A 19,353-nucleotide genomic window follows, 5' to 3' on the forward strand; every position below is an offset into this window, starting at 1 on the left:
TTGGTCGGTGTGGTGCATATATATTTGGTGCCTCTTTGTACTAATGCTTATGTGTTTAAATAAATAATAATGTCACAAAACATAGTCCCATGTTAGCTTGTAGGTAAAATAGGTTCGTTCAGTATTCGTTTCTCCAGGATCCTGTTAAGATGCACACCATTGGTTTATAATCGGTTTCCCAACCCACCCATATAAACTTCATATTCATCAACCCGATTTAAGCTTTGAACGTTCACATTTCGTCGTTTCAGTTTTATAAAAACAATACCCCCACTACATGAAAGTAGGGGCTCCAAACCTGAAATTTAATGGCTAACAGTTGAGAATATCTTAATCATTGTGCCCACTCCACAACAAAATAATCTGCGTATGTTGACTATATGTTTTACATTCAATTTTACTCCAAATCAAATAATCATCACCATTGTTTTATTTTCATTTTATCTTCTCTTTTCTATAGATTTGTTGGACGATTTATTGCTTTAGCATTATATCATTCTAGATTTATTGATAATGGTTTCACTTTACCATTTTATAAACGTATGTTAAATAAAAATATCACTTTAGCTGATATTGAAACAGTTGATGTGGAATATTATAATTCATTGAAATTTATTCAGTAAGTTTCTTGTCAGTCTGTTGTATATGTGTGTTTCTGTAATTATTATTAGTAGTAGGAGTAGTATAAGGTTATGGAGATTGTTGAGTTGATATCATGAACCGATCAGTGTTAGACTATCATTGGATGCCTGGAAGCACTAAATGGTCATTTCATCTTAGTTTGGGATTTTCTCAGCAGTGCACATCCATAATCTCTCAACTGGGAATTCAACCCAAGACCTTTCAGTCTAGCTCGTGAATTCTTAGCCTTTAGACCACTGATCCGGGACCCAGTGGTGTGCAAGCCTAACTTCAATCAATCCACAATATTCCACGACGATTTTCGATTATGTTGATTGGGTACCTGTCTCACACTGGACATGGATTACCCAACCGGTCACGGTTTCTCACATAAATATGTTAGCCTGATTTACCAAATTAAGACAACAAGATAATATTAAAAAGGCGAACGGCATTGGGGTTGTAGTAGCGACGATAATAAAACGACCTAATATTAAGAATACTATTGCAAAAGATGGAATGAAAAGTTATGTATAATGGAACGTTTTAACTCAAGATTTAAATCAAGAGTGAATGTATCTGAACCAATATGACTCAAAGTCTTTAATAATTACATTGACCCAAACCAAGTGAGTCTGTGTTAGTCAACATCCTTCAGACCAACAGTCCACGATTTCATGGGTTCGTACTATGTCTTCGTTTGACTGCTCTTACCATCCTTCCAACCTACTCTTGCTCTAGCAAATGTCTCACGTTGAAGTAGGTATCTGTTGGGCATAGATAATACACGTCCCATCCAACTCACCAACTGAAGATTCACTACCTAGTCAACCAGCTTTCCATCTATACCTGATATACCCTGCATTTAACCTGAGCACTATTCATTCGATGATTCTAACCTACTTGAACAATCTTTCAAAGGTATCTGTGATTAAAGCCAGTAGCCTGCGAATATCCTCTATTTTTAAAAGTCACATTTCTAAATGACCGGTAGTTTGTTCACTGTGTGTTAGTTACAAATGAAAATTGGTCGTTGTCACGCAATTTACATCGTTTAATTCAATCATTGGTGCTACTGCTTAAGTTATTATTAGCGGAATGATTATCTCACCTGACAACTTGGTCTTTTTCTCCTAGAACATTCAATCGATGTGACCAAGTAACCTTATTTCTTTTGAATATAGATCGCTAAAAGGAAACTATGATTAGTAACAGGGACATACATATAGGGACATGTAAAATGAAAATTTCAAATCATACCGTTCAGTGATCCTTTTCATATTGATTGAGATTTCGAAATTATCACGTTTGTTTGGATTAGTGTTATACTTCATTAAGGTCAAGGTCTTGTATTCAATCTTAGATAATCCTAACGGTTAAATTCAGAGGAATCCCAAAGTCTATAGGACGAATAAAAACAACTGTGTTATTAATCACGATAAGTACCTGTTTTGTGAACGTTTTTATCTATCCACTATCGCTAAATGGTATCATTTTTTTCTATGTACTTGATCATTTCCATTGTGAGATGACATGTTCTCTGTTTTAGCATTGATTTCGATGAGCCCATTAAAAGTACAGAGTCTACTAATGAGGGAGGAGTTCACTGTATGATAATCAGGTCATTGACTTTTATTAAATGAAATAAATACAACTAACTACTAATAACGACCAGATATTCTGAAATTTAATGATCCACTTAAGTTTGTTTTCCTTTTAGACTTCTTAATTGTAACACAAAAACAGCAAACTAACTTACCTTTTTCTATTATTATAACTCAAAAACTCATATGATGATAATATTACATCACTTACAAAATCAATAAGCAACCACGAATAGAAAATCGAAATCTGTACATTATTAGGTCATTTTATAGTTCAAAGTCCAAGTAACAAATTTATTAATTTTTCTGATTGAACGCTTGAATCGGTTACTTAAGCTCTTCTAATGACCTCCATGTTAAATCTAATTGAACACTTGAACACGAGAGAAAAGGTATGAATTGTGGAAAGGACGCTTTACTTCAAAATTAGTTTACGTACGGAAAATCGAGGTTATTTATAGCATTTCAGATGGTCTTTGGCTTCTGCAACCCTATTAAACATAGTAACAGAATAGGTGATCATCTAATCAGAAATGTGACATGTAACTCTTCACTTTCTAGATGTCTATGACAAACTTCTATTGAATACTGATTGGATAAAATGTTTCCCAGTGTCCTCAGGGTCCCTCTAGGTTTTTTTCAAGGAATACTTTGAACCTCCTCAACACAAATGGATGATGTATTAACCGTAACTTTTTTTAATGTAAGAGACTTAACAATATGTAATGCCTTCAAACGAAAACTTACTACTATGGCTTTGTAGAAATACTGTAAACCAGATCTTTAATAAACTCACGATAAAATTATATCAAAATAGGTAAGTTTGTGGAGATTGTAGCATTTTCATAGTCTATCTCATGAACTGATCTTATCCAAATAGACCATTGATGTAAACCAGCTATTTCGTCCTTGTATAGGACTGCTCAATAATGCATACTCAGAATTCTATGGTTAGAACAAAACACTTCCTCAAGGATCGATCCTAGGGGCTTCAGGCATTGGGACGAGCTTTTGACCACTTAACCTGCATCTAATAGTGTCCATGTGTAACCTCAATCATTTCGAAATATCGGGGGTAACCATATTCCATTAATTGCAACAGATAATTGTTTCACACTCGACATAGTTGAACTCCACTCCTAACGGTTCGTGACTAGAACTCCTGAAATCGTCTGTGAAAGTTAGTGATTAGTGATTACATGATTGTTTTTCGTATGGTGGTTGTGTTTGTGATTTATGGTGATATTAGAATTGTCATAGTTAACACTAGAAACTGATCTTAATTAGGCAGTCATTGAATATCAACTGTCCGGTGCTTTCAGAGTTTTTAATGAGGATCTGGTTAAGATCACTTAGTGATTTAAACTATAAACTTATATGTAACATTCGACGTTTTTCACTTATTCATCCATATATAACAATGATTCACCTTCTTAATTTCCGAATTCATCTGTTTTAATTGTTCATTTTATTAGTATTGTGCTACTGAATAATAACTTTCGTCATTGTTTTTATTTCGTCTTCATTACACATACAAACAAATAGAGAGAATAATATCGATGAATGCGGATTAGATGTCTACTTTGCTATGGATTATGAAGTATTGGGTGAACTACGAACGCATGAATTGAAACCAGGCGGTAGAGATATTCTATTGACTGATGCAAATAAAGCTGAGTATATTGAGTAAGTTTTGTTTTGTGCACTTCATCATTTGTTTAGCTTCATTCATTTTAATTCAATTTTAAATCAATTTTTGCCATTTCTTGTCGTTTCCAAGTGGTCTGGTTTAATTATTTTGTCCAATTATTGATGAGATTAGATTAGATGATGGTTGGAAGTAGTCAACAGGAAACCCTAGACCTAAGTTTCGTGCTATTTGAGACTTGTCAGCAAGTTGTACCTGTAATCTTGATGGATCTGATGATCCTTGGCCGATTCATTCGCGTGTCACTCAGAGTCACAGTCAGAGACGTTACCACTGACCTACTCGAGCCTCGACAAACCCACTGTAGGACTGAGGTGAATTTACAATTGATTGATCATTACCCAGTGATCAATCTGTAGTTATCATTATAACTCAAACACTCATGAATGTGTACACATACATAAGTTACCAAATCACAACACACACATACCAAATAAATTATTATTTATACATAATCAAGGCATATGTTTCAGACCACGAGGAAAATGGATTGGTAATTAATGAGGGTTAGTGAAGGAACAGTAGAGCGTGTAACCACAGCTTAAAATACAGGGAATATAACGATACAATATTTTTTTTAGCAATTGTGTAATAAATACGTATATGATGATATGTAAGATAGGCCCAAAAGTTACCACTTTCTCGATTTTCTCACCGTTGTCACAAAATAATGCTGTAATTAATTAAAATTCACCACGTTGCACAAACAAGTGGGTATCTGTACTCATCAAATAGTTGAATAAAACGTTGAGCGTTAGAAAGGACTAAATTCGAATCACGGTGTGAAAATCACCGGGGTGCAGGTACACTTAGCTGAAAACTCCTAAATAGGATGAAATACATTTCCTGGATTCCATTACTAGCCACCATCCAACTCTGTTTCAATACTTGTGGCGTAGTCAATATATCGAGGCCATCCACACAGTATGTATATACGCCTAAAGAAACTGATCATATGCAGTCGGTATCAACGGAAAAATTCAAACAACCAGTATAAATGAGTTAGCCTCTCGAAATGCTCGCGAATGGCTACGCGTATACAGCCACTGACAGGAAAGTTCTACTCACCGCCTCATGGGGAGGGGGTGTTTACAAAATTGAAAGGACGAAAAGCGAATGTCTGGCGCTTTAGCCGGGTTAGTAGATATGGAGGATCCACCTATGGAAGTTGGAAAACCCTAATTCCAAATCAGTGGTGCGCATGGTCTCCAGGATCCTAAGGAAACAAATGGTGTATCAACCTATCGTTGGTCACCGGCTACCATGGGACTGCATCTCTTTATGTTGTTTTACTACCTTGTGGACCAAACCTTTAGGGCTTAGGCTCCAAGTGTGGCCTCCTAAGAAAACCTCCTGCTTCAGTTTGGGTACTCGGGCAGTATCATAGCACACTCACAAATCAAATGACTTGTGTAGCGCATATGTATTCGGTGCCTCTTTGTACCAATATCTATGTTCAAATAAAATTTTAAAAGATAAATTCACCAGAAAGAATCTTATTGTCTTGATTTACATATTTATTGAACAAAACATTTTTCGTACTCACTAATAGAATTCAGTTAGAGAGGTTTTTGAAGAGACACGTCCAACTTTTAGGTTAGATTTGTCACAGATTGATCTCAGTAGAGGATAGCCTTTTTTTAAATGTAGGTCTACTCGACAGTTTGTAATCATAGACTCCTAGCAGCTATCAAATCCATGATGTTCTGGTTTCTCAGTTAACACTTGACCATCAGAACGTTTGATTCAGCCTCCAATGATAGTCATTAATACTATCAGACTGGTCAAATGGAAGTAAATGTAGTGAATTTTTAGTCGTTCAGTTGATAGTATGTCATTCAAAGGTCTCTTCTATTTTTTTCTAAGTAGTAGCTACCAATGAATGATAAACGTACTGATATAAATCTATAGAGGTCTTTCTAGAGCTCTTATATCAGTGAGCGTATATTATGGGTTGGCACGTTTAAATGACATCTCAGTCCTACTACAGGATATCAATCGCGGCCCGAATAGACTAAGGGTCATGTCTCAGTTTATGAAGCTGATTGATACAGGTTTCTAATCCTCAGGGAGTTTTCGTCTTCTCTATATTCCAGGTACACCTTGCTGACGTTCTTCAACTAGCATAAAACCTAAGTTGAACAGACTTTCATTCTGACTATTTCCAGCTACTCAAAATGATTTTCCAATAATATCAATAATCTAGGCAGATTCACCACATAAAATGAAGATATGTGATTCTGTTTGAAAGAGGCGATGAAAAAGCTAAGGATAATCTAATCATGAATTATCTTGAGCTCATCACGGTGAAGCAATAAATATGTCCGGCTGTTAGTTACTAGGGGGAGATGACTGGAAGTGTATGATTCCCTCCATTCGTAAGGTAATAAGTGTGGGGCTTGTCAGTAGTGGGCACCCAATACCCTTTCAAGCATCAATTCAAGGAACATCAGATATCGAAACAGTCTTTTAACCACTTAACCTTCATCTAATAGTGTCCATGTGTAACCTCAATCATTTCGAAATATCGGGGGTAACCATATTCCATTAATTGCAACAGATAATTGTTTCACACTCGACATAGTTGAACTCCACTCCTAACGGTTCGTGACTAGAACTCCTGAAATCGTCTGTGAAAGTTAGTGATTAGTGATTACATGATTGTTTTTCGTATGGTGGTTGTGTTTGTGATTTATGGTGATATTAGAATTGTCATAGTTAACACTAGAAACTGATCTTAATTAGGCAGTCATTGAATATCAACTATCCAGTGCTTCCCAAGTTTTTTTTTTCTTTTGATGACTTTCTAACTCAGATCAGTCCATGTTGTTAAACTATGAAGATTTAACAAATTTTTTTTACCAACTCCCTCATTATTAAAATATTCATAAGTATACATGCAAATAATTTACCATTAGACGGGTTTTCTCTCTTGCATAGCAACAATCATGTCTTCTTAAATAATTATATGCCATCCTGCTATATTTAGCTTGAGTATTACACTTCATTCAATAATACTTATGTATACATATATTTATCTTTCTCTTAACAAACGGATTGTGTGTTTTTTTGTAATGTTACTTTGTGCTTCAAGCTGTTGATTTTATTGACAAGTGTCATAATAGTAGTAATTCATATAATATAAGCCAGTTTTTCATTGAATGTTGTGGTACATAACGTATTATTGATAAGATTCTCTCATTGTTTCACACAATTCATGGGATGTGGATAAGACTAAAGTTAGATATTATAATCACTTTTTATGCGACTTCAACTCGTCTTAATTTATTCAGTTCGTAATTGGTTGGGTTTTTTTTTAGTCAACTAATTGGAAAGCATTGAATAGATATATCCCTTTAGTATGGGACTGTTTAGTAGTGCTTATCCACAACCTCAGCTATTGTTGAAGGACTGTACTCAGTAAGTTTTTGTTAAAGGACATTATATCTGAAAAGTTTATTAACATCTTGAAGGCTCTATACGAAAACACCCTAGTCATGTTAAGAAAAAAAGAAAGAAAATAACATCTCAGCATTAGAATCCTGTAATAGTCTTAGGCAAGGTTCTATCAATTCACTATTCCACTTAATATCGTCACATCGCAATACAATTGTCAGTATAACTTCATCCTCAAATCTTAAGCTTTCTACACTTAGTCTTACTGCTCTCCAACAGATGCATGTAGGATAAAGTGTTCCAGTCAGTATTGATGGACCTGATTATTACGATGTCCTAGTTCGATCGCCACGTCGAGGTAACATCTGCTTCCTTCTAACCGTATGAAACCTTAAGTCTCTGATCCGAACATCCGAAGGGTGAATACTTTAATCACTTTTCCACAACCTATGTGATTAATTCCATCCTATTCTGTTGAATATAAACGGTACTAGGTCCGAGTCTCTAAGTGAACATCAACCCTAAGATTCAGGTACATCCAACCGACGAGTTCCAAACAGGACGAGACGCGCATCCCAGATCCCACTGCCAGCCACCATCCATCTTTACTTATAGTGCTTGTGATTTAAGGCAATCCGCACAGGATGCACATATGCGAGTAAGATACTGATCAATTGCACTCCTTTAATGTCAATGGGAAAATTCAAACAAACAATATAAAAATGAATTAACAAAATACAACACTATTTTGTTTTCTATTCTATCATAGTATCAGCAAATTTTTGAATTAAGTACAAAATGCACTGTAAAATCATCATCTGTACTCGTGCAATTATTAATCAATTGTATTTATTCGCATATAGTACTCATAGCCGTTTATTTCTTTCGATTAAGATCTTGCTTTTACCCTAGTAGTCACGTTTACAATACTAATATACATGTATATGAATGTATATTGAATGTTTAATAGTTTTCTTTCTTTCTGTTTTGATCACATTTTGTTAATGATTATTTATAGAAAAGGTCATTTTATTGTTAGACAGACTAATTTGTAGCGTTAATAGCTTCAACTTGATGTTATAATCTATAAAAAAAAGGAGCGAAATCGTTGAAACACTTTTCTTCCTACATGATGTTATGACTTATCAACTCGATGTACTTGCATTCCAGTGTTGATGTTTATTTTCGGCATCAAATGTAGTTCTTAGCGCTTCAAATGCTAACAACGAGTTATCGATTGAGCTACTGAGTACCAATAGCTATTCAGTTGTTCAACGATCATGATGTTATTATCATTATTACTTAGGGTTTGAGTTATGATTATATCAGATGGATCCACATATTCAGGCATGTATGTCAACAAAAATTGATCGAGATTTAGTGTTGAATATTAAATCCTTACTAATAATGATAGAAATATGAGAATCATCGAGTATTAAAAAAAAACAATGATATTCGAGAGGCAATGAGTCAGTCAGCCGAATGCAGCATAGTACCTAGAAAATGTATACATCGATTCAAGTTGCCATATCCCATTTGACATCACTATCCATTGCTTACGATAATCACATGAACCCTAGCCACGTAGTCTGTATCAACTAACATGACTCAGTTCAACAGAGTGTTTTGATAAATTGATGCTGTCTTGGTTCAGCCATTCTTAGCTTTCTTCCAACTGCCTTACTAGCAGCTAATGTCGATATAAACATGAGATAGAAAAACTGGGGATGAAGTATCATCCAACTTCCAACGATTTTAAGCCATATCAACAATTGAGATTTTCAACTGTAATCTACAATTAACTCGCCAATCCACCATCTTGTTAAATCAGCAACTTCATATCTACAGTAAACATTGAAAATAAGACTGAGTCAATCAGAGAAAATAATGTTTCTCTTCAACGATACGGTACATTTATTAACACAGAAAGTCATCTATTGACCAATTCAGTTATCTTAGAAGTCTCATCAGTCTTGATCAGTTGGCATCTGATAAAATCTCGGTCGGCTTCTACCAACTCACGTCATTTGTAACATTAGTGAGACGTCTGTCTGTCTATCAACTAGAAGACACGTTCACTGTGCACCAATCTAAACTGCAATACGTCATATCATACCATGTCCTTATACACAATCTTTCTTTTATATATTACTACCATTGAAGTAACTACTATGAATTTGGTGTTCACCTTGTTGTGCTAATGAGGTGTGGTAACTTGGACTGATGCATATATGTGCCCGGTCTTACGTTGTGACTGAATGACTGACATCTGTCAAACGTGGTTCATAGAGGTAGAGGATATTCATAGGTTATTAGGATTTAATCATATTATTATTATTCAATATTATGTTTTTGGTACAATATGGAATTCTCAGCACAAAGTATTTCAACAAGTTTCCTTTTCTTATTTCTTGATTAATCATTAGGATAAATATTGAGTTAGATGTTAGCAGTTCAGAAATCGACATCTGAGTAAAATGTATAGTCTTTTCAATGCATATTGCCAGTAACCACGATGTCTCTGATTGGTCTCTTTTGTAAGTTGTACAGCGAAATGTCGTAAACTTTTCACAAACGCACGTGGATAACTTGTTGAAATATCCAGATGGCAGGAACATGTAGCCCAGATATTCAAGCAGGCCGCCTTGTGAAAAAAAGCGATGCTCTATTATGTTGTGACCGTCGAGTTGGCGATTCTGAGGTTAGATTCAAAGTACTAGATAAGTGTGGTAAATTGATTGACGAGGTGGTGAATCTTTATCGACTGATATAGTCACGACATATATTACGTATATCCATCCACCAACTACTTTTATGCGTGATGATGGCCGATGTAGGAGTGGGTTAGTAAAAAAAATAAAGGCGGTTAAACCAAAACATGGCATCAGTTGGTGATGGTTCTTACTGTTTGACTGATCCATTTAATTAGGTGCAGACTACTTATTTTGGGTCTGTGCGATTGTCGTAACCAGCGTTTCGAGACTTTGAATGATATGGTTCATGATTGTTGGCAATGCACAGATGCGTCTGTTATTTAATTTCTTTTAGTTGATAAAATTATCTCGAATTTTTTTGTTTCATCGATTTATATTTTCTCAAATAGTATCTTCAATGCCTGCTCTTTCTTATTACCACTAATACTGTTACCAGCTTTACTACTCTAGAATTTCTCTCCTATAACCTCATTTAATTGTACCAATGAGATGTGGTTATTTGAGCCGGTATACACATGTGCCAAATTCTCTGTCGCGTATGACTGACTGACTTGCAGTTTCATTATGGTAAACTACCTCATTTACAAACTTCTTAGTCTTTTACTTAGTTTAAAGTGTTAACTTTCACTGTAAGGACAACTAATGATATCACTCAGTTATCTATGCCATATAGCATGTGATACATTATGTTTTGAATATCCAATCCACTGTTTTAACGTTGAATAACTCTTCAACCTTCAAGTCAATAGTATGCTAATTTATCTTTTCATTTTACCCCAAAATAATTAAATAGTTCACTCTCAGTTTTTATCTGTTATACTAATTAAACTATCCTCCTTCAATCCACTATTTTAACATACTGACTATGTATGCTCTATCATCACTTATACCCCAGTTTACTGCCCTTTTTTCTATCCTCTTAATAAATATATGTCCATTAGTAGTTATTAGTCCCAGTTCTAGTTGTTACCTTGTTTTGTGATTATCGGGCTTGTATGTTGTAACGACACAATAGAGTTATTTTAGCTGGGACGGTTGTTGCTATTGGCCTAAGTATGTAAAGCAAAGTAACAAGAGTAAAGGTAAAAAAAATTCAGGATCATGGATGAAATAGTACTGCTGACTGTATTTGATGTGTAACATCAGTAAGATGTTTGACTCAATCAATCAGCATCCTTATCGTCTTGACAATATCAAAGCTTATTTTGTCCAGTGGGTGAATGAAAGGTTTGGGACTGGTCTCAGTCGACTTTTCCTTAATTATTTTTGTCAAGCTCCCAAGTCGTAAAAACCACACTTTATTTAGTTCTTTTATATGATACTTCAAGAATAAGCATCCTTCCGAAAAGTGGCAATTACCGTCGTAATTTGAATGCCAGTACAATCGCCTCGTTTACGATATTGTTGGGTGCAGCGATTCAGTATTTCAAATCGATTTATTCTACTTTCAACCAGTAAGTCCTACGTTTGGACCTTACTCTGTCGTCTTTATTCTAGGCACTTGGATAGTCTTAGTAGTATCGTTAGTCTACACCTAATCAGTATGTTTAAGAGTCGAGTCCAGGGTATCTGCACATTGATCGATCTTTAGTAGTAACGAACATCATGTTTGCGTAGTTCTTAGCACTATTCGAATCATGTCTGCCAAAATGCAATGTGATCACTAGTCTAAGCAACTGGACATCATATGTATTATGTTTTAATGTTACTTGATTATAGATAGTTAACAGAAAAACCCAAATGCCCTAGTACGGCCGAGAGTGGGGAGAGTCCGCTCTTCCTCTCGAAATACTCTCACATGGCCACGCGTATATAGCCTCTGCCAGAGAAGTCCTACTTCTTGCCTTCTCGTAGCGGCGGTGTTGTTTACGAAAATGAGAGCACGAAAAGCGAATGTTCGGCGCTTTAACCGGATTCGAAATCAATGGTGCACATGGGCTCCAGTATCCTGCGGGAACAAATGACGTATGAACCAATCGTTGGTCACCGGCTTCCATGGGACTGCATCTCCTTACGATGCTCCACTGCCTTGTGGATCAGACCTTCAGGTCGAAGGCTCGGGGAGTAGCCCCCTAAGAAAACTACCTGCTCCGATTTTGGCACCCGGGCAGTATCACAGCCCATATGTATTTGGTGCCTCCTTGTACCAATATCTATGTGTTAAAATAAATAGTTTGAATATCATTAACAAAGTGGTAGCACATCCACAATATTTATCTCATCATTAAAAAACTCTTAATCTAGGGTTTACTTCCAACTAACTTTTTTTAATTAAGTTATCATTAATTGATTTCTTCTTTGTTTTAATGACAATACTGTAAATCATAATGTGATAAAATTACTCGTAATAGTTAATTATGAAAATATTATAATACAGTACCATATTGATATAAGTGTAAATGACAAAGTATTGATTTCATATGAAAGGAAAGAGTGATAGCATGCTACCTACATATAACAATCCTTTTTATATACTGAACCATAGGAATTCTCCTGAATGAATCTATCTAATGTATAATGTGTGATTTTCAATGGATATAAGTGAATAGATATATAGATTCTAGTAATATAAGTAACATCACTTTCTATTTCATAATTCAGCTTGACTCTATGGAAATAACTCACTTATATGCATATACATTACTGTATGGTATATATGTGTGTGTGTTTCTAAGTGGTTGTGATGGAGGAGGGAGAGAGGGAAGTCAAAGTTATTTTAATGACTATCATCACAACTCTCAACATGATATGTATTATCCTTTTTGTAATAATGCAAGTGAAATTTTCACTAGTGATTCAACCACATTTGTCTATTTTTTTGTTTGAATAGTTTAGAAATGGATTTTACATGTATTAATATGATTATAGTTGAGACAGCTATCAATCATTGCTTTGCTTCAACGTCTTGCTTAACAGTGATATATATATTAAGATATTGATTTCTTATAACTTGTTTTCCTGATTGTGATCAATTATAACGATGATATTTGTTATATCCTAAGCCCCGTCGAATATCATGCACTGTACCAAACCAATGACACGTTAGCCAGTACGAACAGTGTAAAGTCAACTCTGAGTCTTTATTGGTTTTTCTCGCCTAACCTTGTCTACTTGAGTTCGGAACACAATATCAGCTTCCACTGTATGAATCATGTATGTCAGATATAAGCAGTTTATATACAAATAAACCAGACCACATCATACTATAAAACAGAAAATAACAATGATACAAGATCAAATCAAAAGTGACTGTGAGTAAGAGAGAACGTAACTAATAAATTGGGAATAACTTAAAAATAGTAAATCTGTCTCGACGTGCGATGTTCAATGGTATAGGAGTAGATTGAAAGAAAGCTAGGGGTGGCCAGACCAAAACATGGCACAAGTCTATGAAGTCACTGACAAGTGAACTGAGTCATGTTGGTAGATGTAGACTACCTGGTTGGGGACCACGAGATGATAGCAACCGATGGTTAGAGACCCTGAATGACATGGCTCAAAATCGTTTGCAATGGCGCAGGTGCATCCACTCTCTGTGTTCTCCCAAATTCTAATCTCCTAAATCCTCCTTGTCTCTTTTTTTCTCTTTCTAAATTTATTTCACTGAATTATACTCTTTAAATAACATCTTCAAACCCCAACGTTTCCAATTACTGCTTATATTCTTACCGCCTCTATCACTACGGGATTCGAATCGACAACTGCATCTCTTTGTTAATTTGGTATGGCAACTCGAGCTGATGTACGTATGTACGAAATTCTACGTTGTTACTGACTGAGTAAATCTTATAATAATAGTCAATAGGTCAAATGGAAGTTTAGAATAAAGCAAGTATGAATATACATATAATATGGTTACTCGATAGTTATACAATAAGAATATATGTATATAATAACAGTTTACAAATAGTGTTCAGACCTGTTTTTTGATTGATCTCACATAATATTCTGGCGTTGTTCCTTTGAACTATTTAAACTTGTATTAATTTTGATCTAGTTATTTGTTCTCTGAAGAAGTGGCTTACACTGGGTCACGAAACGTCAGAAAATCTAATTTTTCTACTCATTGAGACATTACAAATATATTACTTTCTTTACTCTGTCTAAATACAAAATATTACTTCATCAGATCATGTTATCTGTTTCAATGTTTAGTAGTCTGATCATGTCAGTCAATCAGTTATACGCAATGTAAAACCTGAAACATATGCACATCGGTTCAAATTTCCATACCACATTAGTCCAGAAAGATAAAATTGTCAACATAAATCCCAGATTAGTAACAGTACTAGTGACAATAGAAAAGACTAGGTATCGAAAATGTAATTCTACAAGAAAAGATAAATTTGTGAGAAAATAAAACTAAAATGCTCGTAAATTTGGGCACCATTTAATTAACAATTTTGCGTTTAGAAGCAGAGTATTAGGTAAGTATGAGGAATCAATTGACGGAGTACTTGATCATTATTGACCGAGGTGGGTAGGAAATGTACTACGTATCCCCCATCCATCGACTACCTTGACGCATGATGATTGCTGATTTTCGAGTAGGTTAGAAGAAACATAGAATTGACCAAGCCAAGACATTCAAACAATCCATGAAGACACTGACTAGTGAACCGAGCTATGTAGGTAGGTATGGACTACCTGATTGTGATCCGCGTAATTATCTTAGCCAATGGTTGGAGACTTTAAATGACATGGATCAGGCGCACTCAGTCTTTGTTTTCTCCCACATACTAAATTTCTGAGTTAGCTTATAATCTCCTTTTTATTTCATCAATATCTGTATTTTCTTCTCTCATCGTATCTTCTATACTTAGTCTTTTGTGTTACTTCCTTTACTACTCTTGCATTTGCCTTGACAATTTCATCTCGTTCTAATAGCTTTTGTGGCGACCCAAGCCTATGTACACATGTACCAGATTCTACATTGCATGTGAATGACTGTTTGCTTTGATTTGACCATTTAATTAGTATCATTGGATTTCATCTTTAAAGTGTGATTCAAAGTGAAAGACAATTACTTATCTGTATTTCGTCCAGAAATTATCTGAAGAAGTGATTCACTATTTACATTACCTGCCTTGCAAAGTTAATTGTCTTTTCCAGGCGTATTTTTTTTAATATTTTAAAGCATAAAATAGTTTAGTCTGTTTAATATGGGTTTTTTTCAAATATTCGTTTGGTTTCTTACTGAATAATCGATTGTTAGCATTCTCTTCAGTCTTTCCTATTTTAACAATCAAATCATACTACTAATTATTAAAAAAAAGTCGTACAATATCCCCGTTAGCTGGGGTTTTTTCCTAATATATATCTTATCTTCGCAACTGATCTCAGTTAAGCCACCGTTGGAAACCGACTAGTACTGGGACTTCTCAGGAATGCGCACCCACAACCCCCCTATCCATGAGAATCAAATATAGGACTTTCAGTCTTGGGCGTAAACGCTTAACCTCTAGACCACTGAACTGGTTCTCAGTGGTGTGCATCTCTAACTTCAATCTATTCACGATACTTAGCGCGACCATGTTATATTGCCTTGAGATGAATAACTGAACTCCACTGGTCACGCTTTCTTATTAGAACCTCAGAAGTTGTGTGTTAAAGCTAGTCACCAATGGGCTCTTGAAACTACTATCATATTAGGACTAAATGACCACGAAGTCGTCGTAGGTTTTCGCTGGTGGTCTAGCTATTGCCAGTTCGTGACTTAAACTAGGAAAATTCCACATTTTTCACAAATCCTGTGTGCAAATATTTTATCTGAAATCAGATATTATCATATTGTTAGTCAGTTGTAATCAACATACAGTCTCGTGTAACTATGAGTTACACTAAGTTACCATACCACATTTGTTCCCTCATTCGAAATAGATTTTGATGTACATCTGTTCAAACGCCTTCAGTTGAGTCCAAAAGTAGACCTGTTTTTCAGGAGGTAAGGGTCATACATTGGCCCAGTCAAAAATCACCGAATAATAAGTACACATAACTGGAAAAGAGATGGCTTTCATCTTTAAGGAACAGACATACATGTGATTCGGTTTAGCCGAATAAACCTTTTTCCTCACTCTTGATCTTTTCCCTTGAGTAGTAGCCAGTTGGGATTGTGTATATAAAAAGTGTATTTCATCAAACACAACACATCACAACAGTTTGTCCAGTGATAAACATCCAAGTTAACACAGGAAAATAAGTTCAGTGTCAATATATCATCACAGGACATATGATCTTCATCGCACTGGAAAAAGTATCAGTGTGAACCATCTCAGAAGATAATAACATAGGCACATTTTACTGGATTAAATTCATGATGAATTGATGCGAAAAACGTCGACGTCGTCAAACTACCTCCCACTTGTTTGGAATTCGGATATGTAGGAATAGATTTTTCGGGTTCATTTGAAAAACATTGACTTAACCTTTTGATTTCTATTCTCTATACTTTCATTCATTCTATATATGGTTCTTCCTCTTTCATAAAGCACTATAGGATCTACATTTACCCACGTTATAAATAATGTGAATTTATTGACTCACATTGTCTTCGGTTTACCCGAATAAACCTGCTTCCTCATTATTATTTATCTTTTCTCTTAAGTAAAAATATTGTGTATATAAGTATGAACTCTCGGACATCCATGGGTTACAATTCTACTACTGATCAGTTTACAATTTTAATAACTCTTATAATTAATATCATATATTTATCCTTTTCTCTAATTATTTATTTATTAAACAACTTTTTTTCACAGTCTAATGGTTAATTGGAGATTTTCTCGTGGAGTAGAAGATCAAACAAATGCATTCCTTACTGGTTTCGAAGATGTATTTCCTCTTCAATGGTTACAATATTTTGATGAACGTGAATTAGAAGTTAGTAAATGTTCATCTATTTTGTTTTTCTTATTCAGGAGAAAAAAAACAGTTCATCAAAAAGAAAATTGAAATATTTTTAAAATTCTTCAATAATCGTGTTTACACTGTTAAAATTCACATGAAAACAAATTTAGGACTTTCAAATCAAAAATTCTCCTATTCTTGGTGATTCAACACTGATTGCTTATCGAATACTATCAATCAATGTTACCATGTCACTATTGATCTGATTGAAATTCTATAGGTCACAATTTCTCATCTTAACATTCGGTCAGTCAGTCAGTTACAATGTAGGACCAGGTACATATAAGCATCGGTTCAAGTTGCTATACCGCATTAGCACAACAAGATGAACACTGGATCCATAAAAGTAGTTAATTCACTGGTGGTAATATATAAAAGAAAGAATTAGTTGGTAGAAAGAAAGATATGAAGCGATTTTAATCTCACGGTTTAAGGGAGAGACAGAGAGTGTATGCACGTACACTATTATGATCGATTCTGAGCCATGTCACCAAGAGTCTCCAACCATTGGTTACAATAGTCAGGTGGACCCCAACCAAGTAGTCTGTATCTACCAACATGGCTCAGATTAGAAGTTAGTGACTTCAAGCACTGATGCCACGTTTTGGTTTGGCCGCCCCTAACTTTTTTTCAACCCTCGCCAACACTAGTCAGCATTGCATGTCGTGGTAATCGGTGGTTAGGCATGCGTAATACTTGACTCAGCCATCTCAGTCGATGAAGATTCAAAGCCTGATCAAATGATTTATCATCATTTCCTAATACCCTGAGTCTAACCTCACTATTGCTTACATAGTGATCCCAGCAGATGCAAGCAATATTTCTAATGCATCTGTGGTCGAATACTAGTAGCTTATGAGTATCTTTTACTCTTAATGGCCACGTTTCGCAGCTGTTAAATAGGACTGAACGAACTGCCGCCCAGTTGATAGACGGATATCTCGCTTTCGTAACATTACGCTTTAATTGATATGAAATCAGTTTGATATTTCTTTAGTTCATCCTTGAAACCTAATTTGTTTACTCCACTATATGACTGACAAGATTGTGTACCTTAATACAACCAGATTAACATGAAAATCACGTAAACCTTGAGCTTATTTTATTACTCTAAGTTGTTATCTGCATTCATAGTCAACACAGAATGTGATAAGTCGCCAGACCACATTGATCTGACTGAAAAGTAAACTAACAATATGAATAGCATAAGTATCCACAATAACAGTAATATCGGTGAGGAATTAAAAAGATCAAATATTGGAGAATGTGATTAAAAATGAAGAATGAATACAAAAAAATAAATAAGTACTGAGTATTATTAAAGTTTCTGTCCACCAAGGTTCTTGATACCTATATGGTTGCGGCACATGGCTGAGTTATATTGTTCAAGTCGTACTGTGAGAGATTGTATAGTCTCTGATCCCCTTGAAAACCAATGTAAAATTACCCTCTTGCAGGGTATTTACGTAATTATGAATGTTAACGTTCCAAACGTAGAGGAAGACAAAAAGTTAATGGATCTACGCTACTGTTGCCGATTCTAAGCCATGTTACCCAACATCTACAATGATTGATCATGGTTATAACATGAACCCCCTCCCCAACCAGGTAGTCTGCATCTAGAAACACAGCTCAGACACAATGTTCAGTGATTTGGTGGACTAATGCCTCGTTCTGGTTTGGCCCTTCCTATCCGCCAACAAATTCCTCGTGCTGCTCCTATTATGCATTACGATAGACGGTGTTCAATCGTAAATAATACGCATGTCTTAAATATCAGAGTTAGTAGAGGCTAACATCCTCATGAACCAATTTGTCATATTTGCTCAGTACTCATAACATTGGTTGCTCAATTTTGCCACAATATGTGATCACTACTTCACAAACTAATTGACTTCAGAAGCCTCCACTAAACTAATACCAACTGGGAAATTCATCTCAGCTGGTTTAAAGAAGATAAATTAAGCATAGACTGACAAAAATTCCACATAATGACTATTGTATTTATAAGTCTACATTATCTTCACTAATTCAAATTGGTTGATTTTACTCTTCCAACAAAGTAATCATCCAAAATAGATAATAATTACTCATAACACCATTGTAACCACTAGTGATCTATGTCATCTAATGTTTTCATTCATTGGTCAAGATAATCTCTCAGACTCCATCCTACATACGTCGAATAATCACTGATTTCATAGACTAATGCGATGTCTTGATTTGGTTATCACTAGTTTTATTCCATCCATGTTGGAGTGGTCCTAAACCGGACCAGTTAAACGTTCGAACCTGCACAGCTAACCTTAAGTTCGAAGAGAAGTTAGCGGCTAGCTCCAACTATCTCAAACACTCACGAGTTTTCAGACCTCACATCATAGTAAATAAGAAACCATACTTT

General features: G+C 35.2%; 1 protein-coding gene across 2 annotated transcripts in view; it reads left to right on the forward strand.

The window, feature by feature from the left end:
* Positions 1 to 19,353, forward strand: part of WWP1_3 (WW domain containing E3 ubiquitin protein ligase 1) — a 64,759-nt gene that overhangs the window by 31,785 nt on the left and 13,621 nt on the right. For both annotated transcript variants that reach the window (XM_051217128.1, XM_051217129.1), the window contains exons 10-12: positions 461 to 619; positions 3,771 to 3,911; positions 16,805 to 16,925. In XM_051217128.1, coding sequence (XP_051065763.1) covers positions 461 to 619; positions 3,771 to 3,911; positions 16,805 to 16,925 — 421 coding nt within the window. The remainder of the gene's footprint in view (positions 1 to 460; positions 620 to 3,770; positions 3,912 to 16,804; positions 16,926 to 19,353) is intronic.

The sequence above is a fragment of the Schistosoma haematobium genome, chromosome 6, assembly GCF_000699445.3.
Source record: "Schistosoma haematobium chromosome 6, whole genome shotgun sequence".
In the NCBI taxonomy this organism is placed as follows: Eukaryota; Metazoa; Platyhelminthes; class Trematoda; order Strigeidida; family Schistosomatidae; genus Schistosoma; species Schistosoma haematobium.